We start from the raw sequence: 26432 nt of genomic DNA on the forward strand, positions 1-26432 counted from the left end.
CACGCAGAGAGGGCGGGGCACGCAGGTGACGGAAGCTGGGGTGGTGGAGAGCTGCGCGGTCAGGCGTCCTGACTAGCTGGTTGGGGCGTCAGGGCAGTGAAGGGAGGACTGCCGGTCCCGGGCGGCGAGTTCCCTGTCTCCAGCTGTCCGCAGACAGAACATGCCCCCCTGACCCCGAGGACCCCCGGCCGGGTTTGCTTAGAGAAGACGCGGCTCCCCAGCACTTGGGCTGGGGCGTCCCTGCCCGCTCCTCCTCTGTCGCTGGGGAACCGCCGGGCTGAGCAGCTGGGAGAAGCAGGCCAGAGCCTTCTAGGGCCTCGGGCCCGGGGACCCGTGGAGGATGAGCTGGCTCTTTCCCCTGACCAAGAGCGCCTCCTCCTCCGCGGCTGGGTCCCCCGGTGGTCTCACCAGCCTCCAACAGCAGAAGCAGCGGCTGATCGAGTCCCTCCGGAACTCACACTCCAGGTGACTGGTCGCCGCCTCTCCGACAGGAAGAAAAAGTAGGGCGGGAGGGCGGGCTGGTCCTAACTACACTCGCAGCTCCTCAGGCCGACTCCCGCCAGCTGCCGCCTTTTGACCTACCTCCCTTCGTCCTGCCTCTCACGCTTGCTCTCCTATCCCTGACCCACGTTCAGCATTTTCTTCCGGGCCCTGCTTCCCTCCGTCCCGCCCCACCACTGCTCAGCTCCTCTAATTGCGATTTGCTCATCCCTCCTGACAACAGCGCTGCTGACTGTAATCTATCTCATAGTCTGTCTCCAGTATGCCTTGCTTTGCCCGGCTTCCTCACTAATCTTTCCCTTTGCCCACCTGTTTGCCGCGTTGGCAGAATTGTTAAAATTCTGTACTTGGGTAAAAAGAATCGTGAAGAGTGATCTCCAAGTTTCACAAATAGTGGACCATTTTTGAAAAAAACCCAAAACTGTTTCAACATTAAAGAGAAGGGAAGACAGTTTTCACCAGTGAGTTCTTCTCTGGGAGTGACATACTCAATCCTCTGAAGTCTCTAATAGAAGATTTACCCCGTTCTAACCACCTCCCCCCAGCTGGCAACTATCAGTCTCTGTTCATTTCTCACTTCGTTATTCTTGTTCCCACACTCGGGAATTGCCTTAGAGTCATCTTGATTGTTCTTTTGGCGTTGTATGAGTTGTTCATTTCCAGCGTGGTCAGATTAGAAATATTTTGCAATTCAAATTAATTCAACTGTTTGTATTGTAAACTGGTTTGCTGCAGCCCTTTATATTGCAAAAATCTGTGACCTCTAGTGGTTTTTAAAAATTAGAACTGCCTCTTTATATTATATGGATTTTGCAAGTATATTTACTTGAGTGTCAGCACGTATTTTAATGTAAAGGTGTCAACATCTTAATAGACTTTTCATACATTTGAAATATATATATTCAGAGGTATTAAAATTGGTTAACTCCTGTGGAAGGAACTTCTAGGAGCCATTTTATCTGTTACACTAAGGATTTTTTCCCAAGCAAGTTATAGTGTAGAATAGTTTTAAATTAGATATAGTGTTAAAAGAAAAAAATCACTGCAAAATGAGTTTGGCTAAAATGAGGCCTATTACTGATTGAACTTCAGGTGTTTCTTGGTTCTTTGTCTCAATTGTTCTGCTTGTTGAGAACTTCAGAAAGGTGAGAATTTGTGGTATTAAACAGGAAAGGATGGCATGGTATTTGATTTAATTGTGGCTTTCTTTTTGGAAAATTAAGTTCATAGAGTTCTTACAAGTCAGTCTTACTCCAAATAGTATTCTCTACTAACCTGTAAGAGCTACTCTTACAAAATATGCTTATGAAACAAGGTGACTCCTTTTTAACAAACAACGAAAGTTTGTCTCCTTAGAAGGCATCGCCTTGGAAGACTGTATACTATGCTAGTACTACTATTGCCAAAATACTTTTTAGAACCATACTTTTGGAATTAATTGCTTTTAATCCTTTAGTATATTCTGTTAGGTATTCTCACTGCTGGCAAATTTTTATTCTTTGAGGTTGGAGTTGAATTTTTCAAATATTCCAAAGCCCCTTGCTGCTAAAGCTGGTAAATAAGGAAAGCGATTGATGTGAAATTTATTGTATATTTATTTGGCCTTCAAATAAGGTGAGATTCTAAGGCAGGAATTGCTAATCTAAGGAGTTCTGCAGTTGGCTTAAGAGGATCGGTAAATACTCTGAGTCAAATGCAGAAGGGATCTATTTTGTTATTTTTTGAGCCAGAAATTATGGACATAATCAGACATGTGATATTATCTACACATTTGTAATGTTTTATGAACAGCTAACTTTAAGTACTTGATTCTTTTAAGTTCTTTTATAAAAATATTTGAAGTTTTTATTGAAATATTTCACATTTATAAACTATACTTGGATAATTCTGGTGACAGTTAAGGAGGTCATGTACTTCCATTTTTCAAAGAATGGTACGATCCCAGAAAAAATGTCTTCTACCTATTCTTGTTAAGTCTTCCCTTTTAACTCATGACATACATTTTAAAACTAGCTGGTAAAAATGATGTATGTGTGCAGTATCTGAAAATATGTTGCTTGAGTAACCAAATTCAATACTACAACTTATGCTTAAAGATTTTTGTATAAAAAGACACTGCGATTGGTTATTCTGAAGGTGCACTTTTTAAAAGTTCAAAGAATGTTTCGAACAGTATTTTAATGAATAATAGAAAACTTCCTCAGTTACGAGTATTAATATCTTGTTGCATGCTGCCCACCTGCCTCACGTTTAATACTCTATCCCTTCTCTAAATATAGGGTCAGTAGCTCTTTCTTGGCCATGAAAGCGTCTGCCTTCTTTTCGTCTCCTCAATAACCTTTCCCACCCCCATTCTCTCATCTACCTTCCAACTCCTTATAATTAAAAAAAATCCCACTTCAGGAAAGAGTCTCTTTAATTCCCTTTCTCTAATTAATGTAAGCTTCTTTTCAGTTACCTTAAGAAATTCCTACCTCCTCATCTTCCTCAGGCCTCTCCTAAAGGTTAGCTGAATTTTATGTGTATTTTTTCCTCATCTAAGTCTTATTGGTAAGGCAGGGCAAATGAGACACTGTCATAATGATGACCAAAAAAGTGTTTACCCAAAATATAATAACACATTTGTCTGCTATGAAAATGGAAACAAAGTTATATAGATTACTAGGCTCAAGAATTTTATTCCACCTTCTAAATAACAGTCATCACAGTATTCAATTTACCACTAAAATTCCTGACTTTACAGGCAGGAGTAGAACTAATTCTGTTGTTTCTTTTACTTCCTAAAGAAGCTCACTCTAAGAGACACTGTTGATTTCCCATCTAAATCCATTTCTTCTGATTTCTTGGAAGAACATTATTTTTATATGGGTTCCTGGTCTGCGGGACCAATTATTTAATGGAGGCTGTGCTCTTTCAACCTGCTTAGGTAAATAATGATTGTTTACGCCAATGATGATGGTCTCATTCCCATTGCTAGTTATTGTGGAAGCAAGACACTTGACCTAATCTTAGTCAGTGGCGTGGTGGGTTGGAGAAGAGGTCTGCTGGGGAGCTGCTCAAAACATTTTCTTAGTAATAGTAGTGTCTAAGAGGAAATGCTTTGTGTTTTGGATATCGTTATGTTACATGGGACATCTAGAACTGCTTGGATCATGAAGGAAGCAGACTGACTACTGAATGTGGTAGAGTAGAAAGATGGAAAGTCTGTGATAATATTGTGATGCTGAATTAACCAGATCTGGAAACTTCCTTCCTCCGGACTTCTTGCTGTATAAGATTATACGATACATATACATTTGTATTATACATACAAATAACCCCTCACTGTTTAAGACACTTCCAGCCTGGTTTTTCAATTATTAATACTTGCAGTTGAAACTGCCCCAAGTGATACTCACTAATTCCAGTATTTAAAGATTCTTCGAACTGAAGCTGTTAAGTATCTCCCTGCATTGACCCTGCAATCAGAAAATACTAAAATCTGATGGTAGCTCAACAGTTACTTTACCATCCTTACTATCCTGGTTTTTCCTCTCACAGTATCTACAGTTATTAGCTTCTTTATTATTTTATTTCCTTAGCTCTGAAGGAACAACCTGGAGCTGTGTTTGTAATTGTTATCTGTAATTAACTATATAAATTCAAAGTTATACAAATAGTACTCTTTCTTTGTTACCTTTTACTTAGGGAGATCAGCTCTCTCAAGTAAAGGACTTCTCCGTTTTAATAATCAGTTAGTTATGTGGTAATTCTGGTGCTATTTTTATTTTATATTTAATCAGAAAATCTAATTTGGGAGTTATTTTTATCAGAATTGCTTTCTTTTTCACTCTGGTATGAGATGTTAGACAAAATGAATTTGAGGAACATAAATGCAAACAAGCAAAAATTATTGACATTGGGAAAAGCAACATGACTTAGGTGAAGTCTGAGTTCCAATTCCCATCTGTAGAATCAGGAATTGTGATTTTTATTCTGCAGGATTGTTGGTATTTAAGTAATATATATAAACATTTATTAGAGTATCTGACACACAGTAAACAGGCAGCAGATTGTATTCCTTCTTTCCACTGCATAGAATCAGTGTGCCTGGAACCTTTGCCTCTTAGCCTACATGGATCTAGCCAGCTTATTGTTTATGAATTGCTCACAAGCTTACAGCTCACTTGCCTCTGGCAGGACTACTTCTGACTTTCCATTCAGAAAGCACGTCCATTCCAGAGAGTTCTTTTCTTCACAAATGAAATGTAAGATTTCATTTTGAAAGATTTTAGACAATACATGTAAAGAAACTAGAATGTTATTGGACACACAGTAAGTACTCTGTAAATGCCAATTGTTTTATTTTTGTATCTTAAATATAATAGTGCCAACCTCATAGTTTTTAAAAATTGTTTTGAAATCTTCTTTTGTTGCCAGTCCTTGGATATTCTTTCTGATTACCCAGATTCTTTTAAAAAACCTTATAACATCTTTGGAGAGCCTGCTGTTGTATAATTTTCTACCCTATAGCTGTTAAGTTTAACCCCCTGTTCTCAGGTATAAAACTCATGGGTTTCTTAGTAAGCCTAGATTCCAAACCTTTCTTTTTGTAGTTTTTACTGTCAGCTCATAAGGACTCACATGCAAACTTGATAAGACAAAAAGTTTGTAATGAGAGGATATGTGTATATGTTTTAACCTGTCTAGTGTTGTATTTTTTAATAGATCTGTTGTCGACATAATTTGAGATTTTTCATTAAAATATCCAAATTTCCAACTTTTAAAAAATATATTTTATTATTTAGAGCAGTTTTAGGTTTACAGAAAAGTTGAGCAGCAGGTACAGAGATTTCCCATATAGCCTTTGCCCTCTCCAACTTTTCTTTTAAAATGGAAAGATCTGGCAACAGTTCCCACATAACAGTGCTTGCTTTGAGCTTAAGAGTAGCTGTCCTATTTACTGGGCTGCTCTTCTCCATTTTACCAGTTTGCAATCACACCCTTTTGTACTACAAGCAACTGCCTTCATTTCATGTACCTTTCTAACTCTTAAAGGTATTTGAGAGTAAAATTTTCTTGGGGAAGAAAATCACCTTGACTTGTTGCAGTAAAAAATTCTATAAGAATCTGCTGTGCCTTAGCCTATTGAAGCTACAGAAACCTACAAAATGTCAATATTTTGACTCTAAATTTGAACTCTTATAGTGAACTTAAAAGTTATGTATATCAAACAATCCCATAATTAAGTGAATTTTAATTTGATACATTAAATCATATAGTCTATAACCAGTGATTAAACGTTATAATTTCAGAGTATATGACACAATAAAGCATGTTACCATTTTAAAATTTTCCTAAATAGATGGTAACACTCAACTGCTATCCCTAGTTAATTTTCCCTATAGTAGTATCAGTCCATACCTGCTTTTTAAAAAAAGTTACCACACAGGTCGTCATTTCTCCATTGCCAGTTGAATCCAACCACATCTACTCCTCCCCTCCTACCTCTGAACTCCTTCCAAGCTGTCTCTACTGCCTGCTCACCTAAGCCAAAAACCTGGTCATCCTGTTTTCACTTGGTCATCCCTGCTACCACTGGATTGTAACTATTCTCTCTGCCTGCAGTCTTCTTCCCTTACTTTTTTCTTCCACATGGGTGCCAGAGTCATCTTTTTAAAATTTGAATTTGACCATGTTATTCCTTTCAGTAGCTTCCTAACTCTTGCCAGCCTCCTTAGCTTAAAGCCTGGTTGTCACAGAAGGTGGTGATGTGACTGATGGAAACCTGTCAGCAGACACAATGTAAAGTTTCTTTAGGGCAAAGGATATGGACACTCTTAGAGTTATTATTTCCTACTGAAGCTTTCCTAATTGTGTTTCCTCTTGTCTAGAATGTACACTTCATTTCCCCGATTCTCTTTCCTAAGGTTAACTCTTACTTGACTTTTTTTTTTTTTTTTTGCGGTACGCGGGCCTCTCACTGTTGTGGCCTCTCGCATTGCGGGCTCCGGACGCGCAGGCTCAGCGGCCATGGCTCACGGGCCTAGCCGCGCGGCACGTGGGATCTTCCCGGACCAGGGCACGAACCCGTGTCCCCTGCATCGGCAGGCAGACGCTCAACCACTGCGCCACCAGGGAAGCCCCTTACTTGACTATTAAATGTAGCTCAGATACTGTTTTTTAATCCGAATACCCATCCATCCCTGTTTAGGTTAGGTTGTTTCCTCTGTGTTCCTATAGCTCTGTGCACATCTCTGTCATGATTCAATGTCTTCTACAAAACACTGTTCAAAAACTACTGTAAAATAAGTGGTCCATGTCAAACAGACATAGAAAACAAAATCGAGTATTCTAGAATTTCTAAAAGCCTTTAATATGCTAAAGTGCATCAATATTCTCCAAGAGAAAGATACAGTATGAAGCATCTTCCAAGCAGAGCACTGAACCATCTATTTCAGCTATTTAGCTATTTATTTTAAATTTCCAGTTTCTTAATTATTCATTTTCATATCAACGTGTGTGTGTGTGTGTGTGTGTGTGTGTGAGTGTGTGTGAGTGAGAGAGTGAGAGAGAGAGTGAGAGAGAGAGTGAGAGAGTGAGAGAGAGAGAGAGAGAGAGAGAGAGAGAGAGAGAGAGAGAATGCAAATGTTAATAAGGAAGAACCTTTGTATTCTATTACAAGTTAATTACTAAAGGGATGTTGCCTATTAGCTTCAATTATACATCATGGCCCATATCTGGGAGCCCTGCCTCCCAGGTAAAGAGCATTAAGCTAAAATACCTTTGTTTAGCTCCTGAGCAGGCCCACCTGTGAATGACTGCAGGGAGATAGACATTAACGCATCCCCTCGGGAGGCTGACCGGAAACAGGAAATGTTTGGCCTTACTCCCTCCCCTTTTAGTATAAAAGAAGCCCGAATTCTGACTCAGGCACGATGGTTCTTTGGGGGTACGAGTCTACCATCTTCTTGATCTGCTGGTCTTGCAAATGAAGTCGCTATTCCTTACCCCAACAACTCGTCTCTCAATATATTGGCTTGTCGTGCAGCGAGGAGCTCGAGCTTGGACTCGGTAACACAAGGGCTATTTTCTTTTGTTCCTCTCAGGGTATTATACAAATTGATAGTCTTCTGTTTGCTCATTTAACTCTGTTTCCTTGAAGTTTTGTGTTTGGGGCTTGTTGAGTTTGGTGCACGCTTTGCATGGTTTTGTTTTGTTCAAACCTTTTCTGTATTTGAGATTCCTGGTTGACTTGTTTGTAGATATTTAATTCTGTTTATCATACCCTGCCTCAGGTGATAGGTGAAAAAGAATGACTCTCTTTGTTATGGGCCAAGCTGTTAGCTGTCTTTTGGAAATGGAGGCTTCCTGGGAGTCAGTAGCTTCCTAAGGCACTGCTACCTTAGAGGCTACATCCCCGTGTTGTTCAGGGGGCAGATATTACTGCTGTCCTCTGGTTGGAACAAGCGGGGCACCAGGAGAGTGCTCTAGCTTCCTGCTGGTCCACGTGTCCCAGCACTGTCTACCCTGAGAGGCGCTCCTGCCCTACCCTCCACCCTCTGGTTTGCGTTGAATCGGTTCAAGGGATTGGAGGACCTTCAGACTGCTCCTACTTTGCTTTGGTCTTATGTTTTGGGTCGTCATTAGTTCCTGTATTTATTTTCTTTGTTTTTTTTTAACGCTGATCTTTTCCTTAAATCTAATCCCATCTTTTTTTTATCTTTCTAAGATTCCTCAAAGCTTCTTGTCAGTTTATGGTACTATTTGCTTTCCAGCACTGTTACAGATTTGCTTTTTAAAAGTCAGTTTCGATATTTCCTGGAGAAAATGGGATGGGAAAGGGAAATTGTCTAACCTTCATCTACTGTCTTGAAGCATCTAAACCCTTTATTGGAAAGGATCACTTAAAAACCCTCCCTTGAGCTACCCAACACTGCCAGAGATGCATGAAATCAGTATCTTGAATTGCTCTTTTTCAGTCACTTGATGTGCTGTGTGCCCCATCAGAGCAAAGACCACACTATTTCCATTTCCTTGGAAGATGCTGGATATATGGTAGCTGTTCAGTTGAACCTAGTCTTAGTTACAAAATACAAGTTTACACAAAATACAAAGTAAGGAGATAAATGATTGTTCTATAAAAGGAATCTTTTAACCATAACTAGTGCCTCTCTTGCATTTCAAGATCTGCTTGTTTACAGTTTTAGGGACTATTAAAGAAATGTGGATGCCAGTTAGTGACACATGCTGACAAAGTTTTCTGTTGTTGCAGCTTTCTTTAGTCCCGACCAGATCCAGAGCCACTGAAGTAAAGCCATAGTAATTCACTGCTCTCAGAGAACCTAGGAAATAAAATTATTAATGGAAGGCTATTTAAATTTTCTCTGGTGTGATTACAGTATTACTTCAAAGTGTGTGTGTTTACATACAAAGAGTACTTACCTGTCAGCATAAAGATATGGCTATATGACTGTAAGAATGTTTATCAAAGTATGGTTTATAGTAGTAAAACTTGGAAACAATCTAAATATTGATGCCAAAAACTCAGCCTCTGTGCACCAGTGCCAAACCAAATCTTGGAGACAGAGTTTTGGAAGAAGTAGAAAAGAATAGCTCCATTGCTTTGCCAGGCAAACGGGGACACTACAGGCTCGTGCCCTGAGAAACTGTGTCCCAGCCTGGGAGGATTTGGTGAGTTTTATAGCAGTGGTTCAAGGGTGGAGTTGCTAATAAGGATCAGGGTGTGTGCAGGGCCTGCACTCCTTTAATTTGGCCTCAGGTGGTCTCCTCCCTTGTCTCTGCATCCCCTCCCTTCCCTGATTAGCAGCTGTTCAAATCTGCCCTTTAGAATTCAGGGAAGGTAATGGAGGCTGGAGTGTATTCAGTGTATTCCCTACAAACAAGAAATGGAGGACACAGAAAGGCTTCCACGCCCAGGAGCCCCACAGGGTCCTGCTGAGTTTCAATATCTAATAGTATGGAGTAGTTTAAACAATATACTAGAACTTTATGCAGCCATTTAAAAATATTGTAAAATAACATTTGCTGATTTGGAAAAATAATTTTTTTCTAATGAGAATGAATTATTTTTGGAATAACTTTTTTAAAGTTATTTGAAAATAACAAAAACTTCGAAATAAATTTGTGATAAAGATTCAGGGAATGATTCTTGTTTTAATTAAGTAGAACAAATATCTGCTGTTTTGTCTAACACAGCTAGTGTAGAGGAGGAAAAAGCTTTCCTTGATGCTCTTAGGGTCCCTGGCTGGGTCTGAAAATTAAACTGACAAAGACAGATTAACAGGAGAAAAGCACAGAAATTTAATTAATGTGAGTTTTACATATCAGGGGGCCTTCAAAAGGAAATGAAGACCCAAAGAAACAGACCTGAGTATTTTATGCTGGGTTTGATGAAGAGTGGACAGTTGTGGAGGAATATGATGGGTTAAGGGGTATGAGGCACATCTTAGAGATATTGCGGGTTCAGTGCCAGACCACCTCAATAAAGCAAATATTGCAGTAAAGCATGTCACATGAAATTTTTGGCTTCCCAGTGCATATAAAAGTTATGTTTACACTACACTGTGGTCTATTAAGTGTGCAATAGCATTATATCTAAAAAACAATGTATTTTAATTAAAAATACTTTATTGCTAAAAAATGCTGTTATCTGAGCTTTCAGCAAGTCGCAATCTTTCTGCTGGTGGAGGGTTTAAAATACTGCAAGAATCACCAGTATGTGACACAGAAACATGAAGCGAGCAAATGATATTGGAAGAATGGCACCAATAGACTTTCTCTATGAAGCACAATAAAGTGAAGTATGCTTGTAATTGTAGTAAATGGGGCAGGGGGCATGGGGTTGCAGGGTACAATGATGACATAGCAAGGCCGGTTTGTTAGGACTCTTCTTGGTGTCCCTATGTCTTCTGAGATAAGGATGCTCCTTTCCTCTTGGCATGGGGAGGGCACCTCTTAATGAGGTTTTATGACCTGTTTCAGGGAAGAAGGGTGAGGGGGGAGAAGGTCAGAGTAACCTTTCTGTTTCTGCTATTTTCTCATACTCCTTCAGCTTAAAATATTCAAGATGCCAAGGTGCCGCATTTAGGGGTAGCGTGTCCTGAACCCCATCAATTGCCATGATTAACCTGTTGTTTTGGAATTTGTTAATGACGGTTTAGCTCTCATTAATGTTACAAATATTACCTTTAGTTATTTTTGATACCTCATTTGTGGAGGAAACTTGTCAAAAATTTTAATAAATGTCAAGAACATAATTATGGGAACAGTGAATTGAACACTTCTAGCCAATGATTTAAGTAAAAATCATCTTAATCAAATTCAGTTTTTTCTATAAAAATACAGTGTCTGAAAAAATGAGTTAAAACTTAGTATTACAAATTTAGACAGGCTCCAATTTAGATGTGTGTTCTAAATGTTTATTTAATAATAGCTAACATATATTGAACAATTATTATGGTATTATGTGGGGAGGGCTTTGCATGCATTATCTCACTTAATCTAACAGTTCTTTTAGGTAGATGGGTATTTTTAACATCAGCATTTACCATTTGAGAGATAAGGCTTAGACAGATTAAATAAATTGTCCATGATCACACAAGTGAATGGTAGAGGATTTGATCCCAGGAAGCTTAGATTAAGAGGCTGTGCTCTTAATCACTAAGATGCTCCACTTGGCTTTGAACTGGTGGATGCTTTTGTGATCAGTATTCCCTTAAAGCATTGGACACCTTAGGGTCCTAAGATAACAAAGAGGAATAAAAAACTTAAGTCATTTTATTGATTACATAATGTTTATACAGCTGAGAAGGCTGTTGGTATCCTAGTCCAAGCGTGATCCCCAAAGAGAAACTTTCGTAAAAATTGTGTTAGTCCTAATATTGAATATCTTCTTGAGTCTTTTCTCAACCATTTCTTCTCTTCAGTCATAACCTCATTCCATGGGATGTCAGAGGAGACATCTATGATTTCTCCATAACTCCATCCCAACACTTTTGAACCTTTCAAGCTACCTAAAATTTACATATTTGAGAGGCTAGATTTTTATTAGAAGGCAAAAAAAGTCATAGTCCAAAAAAGAAAATGAGAAAAATAAGAGGTTTTCTAAAGCTACTAATTGAAGCAACCAAAAGAAAAGTAAATTACGTAATTGGTAGATCTTTCAAAGGTATTTATGCTTGAAAAAGTTTCACGTCTGTTTGGATATTAGGCCTCCTTTCAGCGTTAACTCATTAATACTACTTAACATTTTTCCCTTTGGAAAGATTATGAATGTTGGTTAGCATTCCAAGTGATCCCCCCAAAGATTTGGTTGGTAGATTATAACTGTAATAATTGCATGTCTGCAATTAAAAATAAAATAAAATTCTGAATGTAGAACGTTAAAGTATATGGAATTTATACTAGTTGGCATTTATATTCAGCTGCTAGTAACAAAGACTCCCAAAATAGTAACTTAAACGTGATAAAAGTTTCTTTTCTCTACATACAAGAAATTCAGTTTGACAATTCCATAGCCATCAAGGACCCAAGCTACATCTTCCTGCTGAGCTCTCCCTAGTGTATGGCTCCCATTCTCAGGGTCACTCCTGGTCCAGTATGGCTGTTAGAAGTTCAGCTATCAGGGCCAGGCTGGAAGGGAAAATGGACTCATACCAGTTTTTTTGTTCCCTTTTAAGATGCTTTCCTGGAAATTCCACCTCACAACTTTTCTATGTTTTATCGACTGGAACTTAAGTCTGCAGCAACAACTTGCTGCAAGAAAAGTTAGAACATTGCTACTCAGAATAAAATCAGGCTTCTCTTATTTAGGAAGAAGGGGAATATTTGGTTTTGGAAAGCAGCCAGCGGTCTCAATCATAAGACTGTAGGAGACATCTCATCCAGACTTATAAGTTTAAGCTCTTAAGGCCCAGGCTTCCCCAGCTATCTATACAGCTGGGCAATAGCAGAATTATAATCAGAACCCAGATGTCTTGCTGACTTGTTCTAACTAGAGGGCTCACAATTGCTTCTCCTGAGGATGAATTAGATAAAGTGATAGTAAATCGATCTAGCACTAATATAAGAGTTTTTTTGTCTCTTTACCTCACCATCTAACTCCCCCTCTCAGCAACGACCCCGCCCATATCTCAGAATAGTATTGCCTGCTTATTCGATAAACATGATCATTTTCCCCTCAAGATACAAGTTATATTGGCCATCTAAATTCTATTATTAAAATAAAGTAGTTTTAGTAGACTCTAAAAATATTTAACATTTGTTTTTAACATTAATGGTTTTTATAACTTTAAATTATTTTTCTCAAATTTTCTCCTACAGTATAGCTGAAATACAGAAAGATGTGGAATACAGGTTGCCATTCACCGTAAACAACCTGACAATTAACATTAATATGTGAGTAGAATTGTATCCTGTTTTTTCATGTAATTTAAAATCTTTTTATTATTTTGTTTCTTAGCTATTATTAGAAGTAAACTGTTTAAAAGTGAATTTATTCCCTTTCTAGTATTTATCTCCCTCTCTAGTAACTATAGTTTATTAAACTTAAAATTTTGTGAAATAAAAAATTTTTTAAGTCATCATTGTAATAGATATTGCTGTAAGAAACTGTAAAAGAGGAAATGTAATAAAAAGACGTAATTGTTTTTATTGTTTTGCACTAAAGTCTAAGCTGGAGGTAGGCTGAAAGAGTAAGAATGATAATGACAAACACTCAAAGGGATCATGTGTGGAAAACCATTAGAGATATAGACACTTTTACATCAGAAATAAGTGAAAATATTCTAGTTTTCGGCAACAGATAAACTATGTCAACCAGAAAGTTCAAGACTGAATTTGATCTGCTAATTATTTTTAAAGAAAAAAATTAAAAGTTGAAAATGTAATCATGAGGTTATTAAGTTATAAAGAGGAAAGGTTGGACAAAGTGATTGCTGAAGTACTCATTTAGCCTTAAGTGCAGTTATTAGTCTTTAGCATGAAAGAATTAAGTTATTACCTCAGATTGCATCAGGTGGCTAGCCACTAGAGTGAGTGTTTGGGTGAGGTAAAAAGGCACTTAACTTGAAGCTAGGAACCATACTTGTTCATCATCCTATCCTCATTGCCTAGCATGGTGCCTGCACATAGGAGGCCTTGTTAAATCCTAGTTGAATGAGTGGATTAAAGCATGACTATATAACAGTGACAACTATTATGCTGTGTTATCTTGATATATGGGAGTTTCTGAATCATCACAGCAGCCCTGCAAATTGGAACAAATAGGTAGTGAATAGTGTAGTGGGGAGAGAAACCCAGATTGGTTGGGGTCCAAAGGCCATACATTGCCTTTTTTTTACCAAACTAGTTTAACATCTTCAACTATATAAATGAAGTAGTTTTATCTCTCATCACATGCCTTAGGTAGAGCTAAGTAGGAGAAGCCAACAAGGACCCAGTTTTCTTCTTGACAGTGTTGCCAACACATAGTTTTCTGAGCCAGAAGGGGAACAGAGTGGCAGTTTAAAGGGACATACTGGTCTGAGTTTTTAGAGATTTGGAAAACGGTTCCATGTCCAATAAACTCTCATTTTTAAAGACTTTACTCCCTAATTTTAAATTTGTAGTAGCTCAAAAAAGGTTAAGGTTTTTACTCTTTTTATTTTTTGTATTGAGAATTTACTGTTATTTACTTGAAACCATGTGATTGACTTCAAAGTTGGGAGAGATATGTTAATTGAGACATTTAGAAGAGAGCCCTATAGAACCAAGGCATGATGACAGCTACACTGTTCCAATCCTAGCACTTCCCATTTTATCCAGTCAACTCTTTAAAAAATTCAGCATATAATGAAATAATTGTTGGCAGTATTTCAAAAGTAGGAAAGCCATAAGAAAAGTATACGGCCGGAACCTGTGGTCCACTAAATAGCCAGACTGGGTTAAATTAGGGTTCACCTGATGAAAATGCCTGGTCTAATTTTAGCTGAGATTTTGGATAGTTTGGTATATTGTGTTTGAAAGCAATTAATTGGCATGGTATGAAGAATAGTCTATAATTCACGGTATCCTTATTCCACATTAAGAAGGTTTTACTATACTGAATTACTTTATAGTCTTGTTGCCAAAGTGTATCTTTTTGTATACTTTCAATCAACTCAACAAGCATAGTAGAGCACTAATTACTGAGTAATCCAAATGGAAGTATGAAAATTTTATTTGCTTTTAAGTAATTTTGTTTTAGGATTATGACTGTATAATATCACATTTATTGTCTTTGTTTTTGTTTTTTAATCTGTTCTACCTTTACCAGATTGCTTCCTCCACAATTTCCTCAGGAAAAGCCAGTGATCAGTGTTTATCCACCAATACGACATCACTTAGTGGATAAACAAGGAGTGTATGTTACCTCTCCATTAGTAAACAATGTATGTATATGGTGTAATTTATTTCAAAAATGTTCACTGTATTTAATAGATAATCCTGATTTGAAGGTTATTTGTTTTTCAGTGGTGAGGACCTGTTGATGTTAAGAACTTTGGTTCATAGTAGATCTTTTATAGTGGTTAGGAAGGGATAAAATTCAAATATGCCTTAAATTTCTTAGGATATATATACATATATATATGTATATATATGATGGATTAATGTGAAGGACGGTAACTTAAATGTACTCAGTATTTACCTTTGAACCTTCAAATTATTGTCAATAGTGAAATGTGGAAGTATTTCAGCTCCATTATTGACTAAATAAACTTTTAACCTCATTTATGGTATTGATTCTATAAGAAAATATTGTAAGTTGTGGATTGCTGATATGTTCAATTGACATAATATCCTTTGCTTTTCATTTAATTCTTGACTTGCAAAAGTGGATTTAAGATTGAGTTTTACAGTTAAATTATCCTAATGAGACTTTATAATCTTTTTCTGAAGATGAATTTGATCACCGTGTATTACTGTTACTTTTAGTTTACAATGCACTCAGATCTTGGGAAAATTATTCAGAGTCTGTTGGATGAGTTTTGGAAGAATCCTCCAGCTTTAGCTCCTGCTTCAACAGCATTCCCATAGTAAGTATGTTTATATCGAAAGAGTTTGTATATACATTTATTTACTTTTGATCTAAGTAATCAAAATATAGTTTAAAAATTCAAATAATGTTAAAAGGCAATCCTCTGTTTTCCACATCCCCACCTTCACACACAGATACATTCATACTTTTCAGAGGCAACTGTGTTTTTCTTTTTTAAGCTGCTTCTCTAATATTTACCTTCATCTTTCTGAATAATGTATACATACTGCTATATCTTGATTCTTTCATTTTAGATACTATCTATTGACTTCCTATTATGGATTGATGAGGATTTTACTTACCTTTCACAAACCTTCCTTTTCCCTCATCCTCTGAGAAATTTTTGATTTTTACTTAAACTCATGTTTGGTACTTTCATTACATTGACTCTCTGAATATTCCTTGCTGCTGAGCCTCGTACTTTATAATGATTATATTTCCCTGGTGGTATAACTTTTTGCTTTTCTCCGGAGTTAATAATTACTCCATTTTTCCATTGGTTTTATTTTCTTTGATCTTTTTAATTTTCCACATCTTTTAGCAGCTCTGAAAAATACCTTTCAAATCATTTTTTCACATCATCAAACCTGTCAGGTAATCTCTAGGTTCTGGTATTTTCTCTTTGCAGACATTGCTCCATTTTCCCCCTCCATTCTGAATTAGTTACTCTACAACTGCTACAAAGCTGTCATCCTGGGATTTCCCTTTCCCACTCTCCTGTGTTGGAGTCTCCTTTTCCTGCATCCTAAGTTTTTTTCTTTCTCAGGCTATTTCCTAGTTTCTTGCATTACTGCCTCCCCATAGCTTCCTAAGTAACGGCATGTTCCAGTTACTAAGGATGAATAACAAATTATCCTAAAACTTGTGGTTAAAATAATGACAACATTTATTTTCCTTGTGAATCTGCAATTTGGTTAGGGACTAATAGAGCTTGTTTGTGCTCCACCTTCTGCATCAGCTGGCATGGCTTAAAACAATGAACACATTTACTTTGCTCACTGATCTTTAATTCAGGAAGGGTTCATCAGGGAAAGCTCTTGTCTGCTCTACTCATCATCAGTGGGCTCTCATCAGAGGCCTTACCTGGGGAGGTCAACTAGAATACCTAGATGCAGCCTGGGCTTCCTTACATCATAATGGCTGGGCTCCTGGGGTAAACGTCCTGAACGAGTTATGACAAAGTCATATTCGCCTTCTCTGACATAGCTACTGAAGTCATTCAGTTTGTTCTGCTTCATTCTGCTTCTGCTTCATTCAGTTTGTTGAGGCAATCAAGAAGTTCTGATCAGATTCAAGGGGAAGAAAACAGGCTCTTCCTCTTCATGGTGGAGTGGCAAGGTTCTAGAAGAGTATATGGGACCAGAAATAGTGCTGTGGCCACGTTTGGAAAATACAGTATGCCACAAGGTGCTTGGAAGAATAATTTTGAGACTTTTTTTTTTTTTTACCTGCAAATGTCTTTAATATACCCTCACACTTAAAAGTTGGTAGAGTTCAAATTCTATGTTGAAGTGGTTTTCCACTAAGAATTTTGAAGGCATTCCTCTATTGTTTATACATAGGCTTCTGTTGCCAAGATGTCCAGTGCCATTTTGATTTCTGATCCTTTGTAATGTTTTTTTCTTTTTTTATTTATTTATTTTATTTATTTATTTTTGGCTGCGTTGAGTCTTCATTGCTGCACGCAGGCTTTCTCTAGTTGCGGTGACCAGGGGCTACTCTTTGTTGCAGTGCGTGGGTTTCTCATTGCAGTGGCTTCTCTTGTTGCGGCGCACGGGCTCTAGGCGCACGGGCTTCAGTAGTTGTGGTGCATGGGCTCAGTTGTGGCTCACAGGCTCTAGAGTGCAGGCTCAGTAGTAGTGGAGCACGGGCTTAGTTGCTCCACGGCATGTGGGATCTTCCCGGACCAGGGCTTGAACCCGTGTCCCCTGTCTGCATTGGCAGGCAGATTCTTAACCACTGTGCCACAGGGAAGTCCCTGATCCTTTGTAACTTTTTATATCAGATATTCTGAAATTGCACGATGATACCACTTAATACAATCTTTACTTCCTTTTCCTGTAATATCTCTTGGCTTAATTACCCAGTTCTTCTACTTAATTTCCAAGAACTTTTTCTTGTTCAGAAGTCAGATGGCATCTTTAACACTGCCTGGAAATCTGCTTAGGCTAGATTATCCCATTCATTGGGTTTATCAGCCCCAGCCATCATCTTTGCCCTCCTGTGTCTTTGTCCTGGAGTCATAAACCTCGCTGATATTCTTTATCTAAAAACTGTATTTCCTATCTTCTGTCAGGAAAGAGTTAAATATACCTCATTCACCTTATTTGAAGATATAAGCCAAGAACTGTGATACAGTACACATTGTTAAAAAGCAAGTTTGATACATTTCTTAGATTATTTTATAGGTTGTACCCGCTACTGAGATTAAAATAAAGCTGACTGGTTCAAAATTATTAAGACTATTTCAAGGATAGTACAAATATTCCCTCACATTGAACATATTCTTTCTAAATAACTTATGTTATATTTACATACCTGCTAATAATATACCTTTACATAAAAGTAAAGCTTTAAGATAAAGGTGAGCCATACTTTGAAATAAACAAACTTTTTAGAGAACTTTTTAAACTTAATTTTTTCAATCATATATTCACTTGGCTCAAAAATTTTAAAACTGTAAAAGGGTATGGGGCGAAAAGTCTCCTTCCACCTTTTCCCTTGCAGTTTACTTTTTCTTCTTATTGGTATCCAGAGTTTTTCATTTGGGTGCACATGTATAGAATTCCTGAGATATTTTATGCATATACAAGGAAATATGTACACATAGTATTATTCCCTCTTTTTTCACACAAATGGTAGCAAACTATTCCCTTGCCTTTTTTTTTTTCCCCTCACTAAATGGTATGGTTCAGAGAGCTTTCCATGTTGGTTACTAAAGCATTTCCTCATTCTTTATGACCACAAAGTACTTGTTTTATGGATATAGCATAAGTTAACAAAACTCCTATTAATGGACATTTTTGTTGTTTCCAATCTTTCCTGAAAGGCCCATCCTTCTTTGCCCTCAGTGATGCAGTGAATAACATTAAAAGTAATATTTTACCCAAGTGTTAAGTTTATTTGTTAGATACAGTCTCAAAGTTAGATACAGTCTCAAACATGTATCTCAAAATACATGTTTGTAATTTTGACTAATACTGCAGGATTGCCCTACAGAGTAAGTTGTACCAATTTCTACTCCTGTACGCAGTGCTTATTCCCTTTGCTGACATAGTAAACTATCAAAATGGATCTTTGCTAATTTACAAGCGGAAAATGTGTTAGTATAACTTTATTTGTATTTATCTTACAGTGAAGTTGACAGTTTTTTCCTATGATTTAGAGATTTTTTTTTCCTTTCCTTGAACCTGTGTATTCTGTCCTATTCTCCATTTTGCTATTGGGTTGTTAGTCTTTTATTAATTTGGAGAAATTCTTTATATATTAGAGAAATTATCCATTTTCCTATGACATGTTTCAGATGTTTTCCCCCAATTTGTTATTTGTCTTTATTTATAATGGACTTTGTCATGTAGAGGGTTTTTTCGTTGTTGTTTTGTTTTTTATGTCATGGGATTTATCATTATTTTGTCTTATGACTTTTGAATTTGGGATCACAGAAAGTCCTTTACCACCCCAAGTTTTTAATTTCCCAGTGATTTCTTCCAGTTCTTTTAAGATTTTAAAAAAAAATCCAAAAAACATTTTAAATTTGATACATTTGGTTTTTATTTTATTATAGATATGAGGGCTTGGCTCCAATTTAATTTTTTCCAGATGTCCCAATGCTATTTATTGACCAATCTTTTTTTTTTTTTTTACTAATTTGAAATTCTTTTTATTATATCTTAATTGCCATATATCTTTGGGATTTTTCTGGATTTTGTATTCAGTTCCATTGATCTACCTATCCATTGCCAGTGTTATGCTTTTAAAAAGTTTTGTGGTTTTTTATTTTTAATTATTAAGGTTTTCTAATGTGTTTTGCTATATGGCAGGGTTAATCTCTCTTTACCCTCATTTTTCAGGTACTTTTCTCTATTTTCTTATTTATTTTTCCATATTAGCTTTAGTATTATAATTTCAAAATCTGTGATAAATGTTTTCTTCCAATTTATGTTAACTTACTATGTCATTAAATATGACATTAAATTATGTCATGAAACAATAGCACTCCCGTTTAAAAAAATTGTTTAAGCTTGATACATTATGGAACATTTCAGTACTCTGATACCCATTTTTTTTCCAACACCACCAAGTAATTCTCCAGTTCTCACCAGACACTTGACTGTTTCCTACGAATTTAACTTAATTCTGATGCTATCCACCGGGAGGTGGCGTCAGATCCCACAGATTAGGGGCTCAGTCTCACAGCCTGCTCCATTTCACATACCAATTGAAAATGTATAGTTACCTGTGCTATAAATCACAGGTTCCCATGACCTCCACCTCAGGTTTGAGTAATTTGTTAAGTGGCTCATGGAACTCCAAAATAAATTTACTTATGTTTACTAGTTGATTATAAAGGATACAGATGAATAGCCAGGTGAAGAGGTACCTAGGGCAGGGCAAGGTCTAGGAGAGCCGCAAGCACAGGAGCTTTTGTCCCCATGAACTGGGGTGCACCACCCTCCTGCCATATGGATACATTCATCAACAAGAAGCTTGTCAAATCTTATTGTTCAAGGGTTTTTTAGAGCTTATTCAGCAGCCCCCGTCTTCCCTGAGATCGATGGGTGGGGCTGAAAGTTCCAACTTTCTGTCAGTTGGTCTTTTTGGTGACCAACCCAGTCCTCAGACTATATAGGGACTCAGCCTAAGTCACCTCATTAGCATAAACTCAGATGTTACAAATAACAAAAAAGGGTCCTATCATTTAGGAACTTACCAGGATTTTAGGAGCACTTTGTCTAGAACCTGGTCAAAGACAAATATGTTTCTTATTATACCACAAATACAAAGTAAAGTATTTAGTATTCTATTTTTTTTAAAAGTCTTTTAATCTTTTATACAAGAGTGACTGACCCATTTAAACTTAACTATATTAATTTAAGTATTGGTATTTAGATAATTCTCATCTGCATTTTGGCCTAAATTACACTTAATTATTTTAGAGTGGTTCTCTTTGAACTGCTCTAAAAGGAAAAAAAAGTTAAATGTAAAATATCTTTTTTAGGTATAATTGACATGTAAAGTGTACAACAGAATGATCAATAGTAATTTATATTACAAAATGATCACCACGATAAGTCTAGTTAACACCCATCGCCATACATAGTTACAAAATTTTTTCTTGTGATGAGAATGTTTAAGATTTACTCTTAGCATCTTTCAAATATGTAGTATAGTATTATTAACCATAATGATGCTGTATATTACCTCCCCATGACTTATTTATTTTATAACTGAAAGTCTGTACCTTTTGACCATGTTCACACATTTTGCCTACTGCTGCCCATCACCTGCCTCTGGCAAACACCAATCTCTTTTCTGTATTTATGAGCTCAGTGTTTTTTGTTTTTGTTTTTCATTTTTAAATTCTACACATAAATGAGAGCATATGGTATTTGCCTTTCTCTGTCTGACATATTTCACATAGCATAATACCCTCAGGGTACATCCATATTGTTTTGAATGGCAAGATTTTCTTTGTTTTTATGGCTGAATAATATTTCGGTGTATATATACACCACCTTTTCTTTAATCATCTACTGATGTACACTAGGTTGTTTCCATCTCTTGTCTATTGTAAATAATGCTGCAATGAACATAGGGGAGCAGACATCTTTTCGAGTTAGTGTCTTCATTTTCTTCACATAAATACCCAGAAGTGGAATTGCTGGATCATATGGTAGTTCTATTTTGACGAGCCTCCATCCTGTTTTCCATAGTGGCTGTACCAATTTACATTTCTACCAGCAGTGTACAAGCATTCACTTTTCTCCATAGTCTCACCAATGCTTGTTATTTCTTATCTTTTTGATAATAGTCATTCCAACAAGTTTGATAGTTAGTAATCTAATTATCAAAGAATTAGCATCTTTTCTTGTACCTGTTGGCCATCTGTATGTCTTCTTTGGAAAAATGTCTATTCAGATTCCCATTTTTAAATCAGATTATTTGTTTTTTTGCTGTTGAGTTGTATGGGTTCTTTATATATTTTGGATATTAATCCCTTGTCAGATAGATGGTTTGCAAATATTTTCTCCCATTCCGTAGGTTGCCTTTTCATTTTGTTGATGGTTTCCTTTGCTGTGCAGAAGCTTTTTAGTTTGATGTAGTCCCATTTGTTTAGTTTTGTAAGTGAGGTATTAAAGTCCCCTATTTTTTAAAAAAATTATGTATGTATTTATTTCTGGCCACATTGGGTCTTTGTTGCAGTGTGTGGGCTTCTCATTGCAGTGGCTTCTGTTGCGGAGCACGGGCTCTAGGCACGCAGGCTTCAGTAGTTGTGGCATGTGGGCTCTAGAGCACAGGCTCAGTAGTTGTGGCGCACAGGCTTAGTTGCTCCTTGGCATGTGAGATCTTCCCGGATCAGGGATTGAACCCGTGTCCCCTGCACTGGCAGGCAGATTCTTAACCACTGCACCACCAGGGAAGTCCCAAGTCCCCTATTCTTATTTTATTGCTCTCTATTTATCCTTTTAGGTCTGTTTATATTTGCTTTGTATATTTAGGTGCTCCTCTCTTGGGTGCATAAATATTTATAATTGTTATATCCTCTTGTTGGATTGACCCCTTTACCATTATGTAGCGCTCTTCTTTGTCTCTTATTATAGTCTTTGTTTTAAAGTCTGTTTTGTCTGATATAAGTATAGCTACCCCAGCTTTCTTTTGGTTTCTATTTGCATGTAACATCAGCATAAATAAGTCCCTTTAACATTTCTTGTAAGGTCGGTTTAGTGGTGATAACTCCTTTAGCTTTTGCTTGTCTGGAAAACTCTACCTCTGCTTTAATTCTGAATGAGAACTTTGCTATGTAGAGTATTCTTGAAAGTGTTTTTCTTTTGGTACTCTAAATATGTCATTCCCCTGCCTTCTGGCCTGCAAAGTTTCAGCTGAAAAATCTGCTGGTAGTTTTATGGGGGTTCTCTTGTACTTAACAAGTTGTTTTTCTCTTGCTGCTTTTAAGATCCTTGCCTTGTCTTTAACTTTTGACATTTTAATTAAAATGTGTCTTGGGGCTCCCCTGGTGGCACAGTGGTTAAGAGTCCGCCTGCCGATGCAGGGGACACAGGTTCGTGCCCTGGTCCGGGAGGATCCCACATGCCACAGAGCGGCTGGGCCCGTGAGCCATGGCCACTGAGCCTGCGCGTCCGGAGCCTGTGCTCCGCAACGGGAGAGGCCACAACAGTGAGAGGCCCACGTACCGCAAAAAAAAAAAAAAAAATGTGTCTTGGTTCATCTTGTTTGGGACTTCCTGGCTTTCTTGGGTCTGGATGCCAGTTTCCTTCCCTAGGTTAGAGAAGTTTTCAGCCATTATTTCTTCAGATAAGTTTTCTGCCCCTTTCTCTGTTTCTTCTCCTGCTGGTACCCCTATAATACAAACCATAAGTTCCTTAAGCTATCTTCACTTTTTTTCCTTTTTTTTCTCTGCTCTGATTTTGTGAGTTCCACTGCCCTGTCTTGAGTTCACTGATCATTTCTTCTGGCTGATGACTGTGACATCCTTTGTTTACTGATATGGCAGGAAATATTCCATTTCTCACTCTGCTTCATCCAGTCTGCTATTGAATCCCTCTATAGTATATTTTTCAGTTCAGTTGTTGTATTCTCCAGCTTTGCTTCTTTCTTGTATTTTCTTTCTCTTTGTTGAGGTTCTTTCTATGTGCAGGGAGCATTTTTATGACCTTTACTCTGAACTCTTTATCAGGTAAATTATGTATCTTCATTTCATTTCATTAAGGTTTTTTTTTCTGAGGTTTTATCCTGTACTTTTATTTGGAACATATTTCTTTGTTTCTTCTTTTTGCTTGACTCTGTGTAAGATAAAACAGTTACCTCTCCCAGTTTTGAGGACAGGACTAGGAGATGAACCTTATCATTCAACCCTACCCTGGCTCTTGACTGTCTCTCAAGCCTTTGTGATTGTCCAAGCAACCTATTATTTTTTTAATAGCTCCCAAGAATTAAGGGTGTGTCAAGACCTGTCATTGCCCCACAGGGGAGGATATCCATACCTAGATTTAGGCTGATTGGAAGCAAGACCCTCAGGCGGCAGCTTTTAATGAATGCAAATATATACAGTTCTGTGGGACCACAAGCTTATTAAGTCCTGCTAGCCACCTGAGCCAGGTGATGAGAATGAAAACATGGTGTCCATTGGCCTCTGTTCCCTGAAGGCACTTCCGTAGGCCTTCACATGCATGGATTCCAAGCCTGAAGCCCACCCCTCAGACTGAATCTTCAGGTTAAGCAAATAGGCCTGTTTCACATTAAGACTGTGGGTGTGTTTAAGTGTGCTATCTGCAGTGCCCTGGTGTGGTAGCCTGCCAAGAACTGTCTACAACTGTTACAGTCTCATGGGACCCAGGAATGTCAGCCCCCCTGGCCACCAGAGCCAGGTAAGTAAGGGGCATTCCCTGGTTGGAAGCCACAAAAACCAGAGCACCAAATACAAAACTGGGACACCAAACACACGTAAGATCTCCCCTGCAAGACGTGCTGGCGTTCCGGAACATGCAGAGGAGAGCACAAAGATAGTAGAACCCGCCCTCCGGAGTCTATGGAAGGATTACATTCAGTCCTTAGAGTTGTCTTTAATTAGAAGCCTGCCCCTCAGGCTATAGCTATGATAATAAGCTAATAGGCCTCTTTCAGCAGAAAGACTGAGCTCCTGTTGTCTCAGGCTGTTCCCCTGGGGGGGTAGCTGATTAAGAACTTGTTCTCCATTTCTGTGAGTGTGAGCCCCGCTGGCTGTCAGATTCAGACAATGTTGTGGTGTCCTCTGGTTGCCACTGCAAAAACAAGGGTATAAGCTCCTTTCTCTAAGATAACTGGTGAGCTGGAGTGAGGCAGAGGGAGAGTGCGGAGATGACGTCCACTGGCCTCCATTCCCTGAGAGCATCTCCGTTGGGTGCCTCGATGTCAAAGCCCCTGGACAAGCACATAGGCCTCTTTCACGGAAAGACTGGGGGTTGCTTCTGTCTGCTGTCTATTGCAGTGTCCTGGGGGTCATAGTCTACCAAGAACCTTCTCTCTGATGGTTACAATCCTGAGGGACCCAGGAACATTAGCCTGCCTGGCATCCAGAGTCAAGCAATCAAGGGATGTTCCTTGGGCAGGAGCTGCAGAAACCAGAGCACCAGATGCATATAGGAGCTCCCTCTGGGTGGTACTGGGTCTCTGGAGCACAGCAGATGGGAAACAAGATGTCGCCCACCAGCCACCATCCCCAGAAAGTATCCCAGCGGACCCCTAGATGTGTGTTAAGTTAGATGCCTGCTGCCTGGAGCTGATGCTTTAAGATTGGCAAGTGAGCCTCTTTCACATTAAGTCAGGTCGTCTTCTGCATTTGGCCCTGAGGCAGGGGAGTCCAAGAATACGAGCCCTGTAAGAATTGTTTCTTAGTTCGCGTCTCGGGGACATGAGCTCTTTTGGTCTTCAGAGCTCGATGTTTTGGGGGCTTGTCTCTCAGGTTCAAACTCAACCCTTAACTCCCTAGGGAAAAGCTCTGGGTTTTGAGTTTTCTCCAGCTTGTGGGTTGTCCTGCTGAGGGTGGGGTTTATGGTGAGATGGTGTCTCAGCTTCTCCTACCAGCTTAGATGTTATTTTCTTCTTGTTTGCCCAATGTGTAGGAGCTGCTCAGCTAGTTTTTAGGGTTTTTTTCAGAGGAAATTGTTCCCTGTGTAGCTGTTGATTCAGTATTTCTGTGGGAGAAGGTGAATTCAGGATCTTCCTATGTCACCATCTTGATCCAGAACCCAATATTTATTACCTTGAAAAAATAAATTATTTTCCGATTATATCTTGAGTACATACTGCTGTGCCGCTTTTTCTAATATATACATAGTTTTTATATGCATCTTTATGTTTTAACATTTTTAGCAGCTCATCTATATATTTAATTTTTCTTTGAAATTTTCCAGAAAAGCAGTCTTGACTTGCAGTCAGATTTTGCCAGATATAATGAAAGCAACGAATTTATTCAAGCTACACTTGAATACATTTCCTGGACTTAAATGTTCTCCATTTCTTCTATGAAGATACTCATTGATGCCAACAGAAAGGCCATATTTGAGTTTTGAGCATTCTGTTCATTTCCAGTGTGACCAGTTGAATTGTATATTTTCTAAAACATTTTTCTTTTTCATGGAAGGAAACAAAAATTTTCTCTTGAAGGGTGTTCATATTTTATCAATTTATATGATATCTGATTCACTTATATAATTATAATAACTAATGGCACCTGCCATCTGTACTGCATAACCACTGTTATTTAGAACAATTTAGGAATACTTTTACCAACTTACCCCTAAAATCTAACCTCATGTTTTTCGTCTCTTTCTCTTTAGCCTGTACAGTAAAGCGGGTGGGACGCCTCCTTGTGCTTCTCCGGGTTTTCCATTTCTTCCTCCATATCCCCCACAAGAAGCTACCAGGACTGTCAGTTCTTTATCTGTTGCTGACACTGTTTCTTCTTCAGCGACAAGTCATACAGCAGCCAAACCTGCTGCTCCTTCATTTGGTGTCCTTTCAAATCTGCCACTGCCTGTTCCCACAACAGACACTTCAGCACCGGTTGGTATCAGATATCTGTAGTTTGTACCCTTGAAATATTCAGTCAGCAAACATTATATCCCTCCAGTGTGCCAGCCACCATGGCACAAAA

The 26432-nt window shown here is 38.1% G+C and overlaps 1 protein-coding gene across 1 annotated transcript in view; it reads left to right on the forward strand.

Annotated features, from left to right (window-relative positions):
• The first annotated feature begins 35 nt into the window (after nt 1-35).
• The window catches only part of VPS37A (VPS37A subunit of ESCRT-I), a 38582-nt gene continuing 12185 nt past the window's right edge, over nt 36-26432 (forward strand). Inside the window, exons 1-5 of the mRNA XM_060136570.1 lie at nt 36-465; nt 12826-12900; nt 14798-14912; nt 15457-15557; nt 26116-26341. Coding sequence (XP_059992553.1) covers nt 341-465; nt 12826-12900; nt 14798-14912; nt 15457-15557; nt 26116-26341 — 642 coding nt within the window. The 5' untranslated portion in view covers nt 36-340. The remainder of the gene's footprint in view (nt 466-12825; nt 12901-14797; nt 14913-15456; nt 15558-26115; nt 26342-26432) is intronic.

Source organism: Lagenorhynchus albirostris, chromosome 21, assembly GCF_949774975.1.
Source record: "Lagenorhynchus albirostris chromosome 21, mLagAlb1.1, whole genome shotgun sequence".
Lineage (NCBI taxonomy): Eukaryota > Metazoa > Chordata > Mammalia > Artiodactyla > Delphinidae > Lagenorhynchus > Lagenorhynchus albirostris.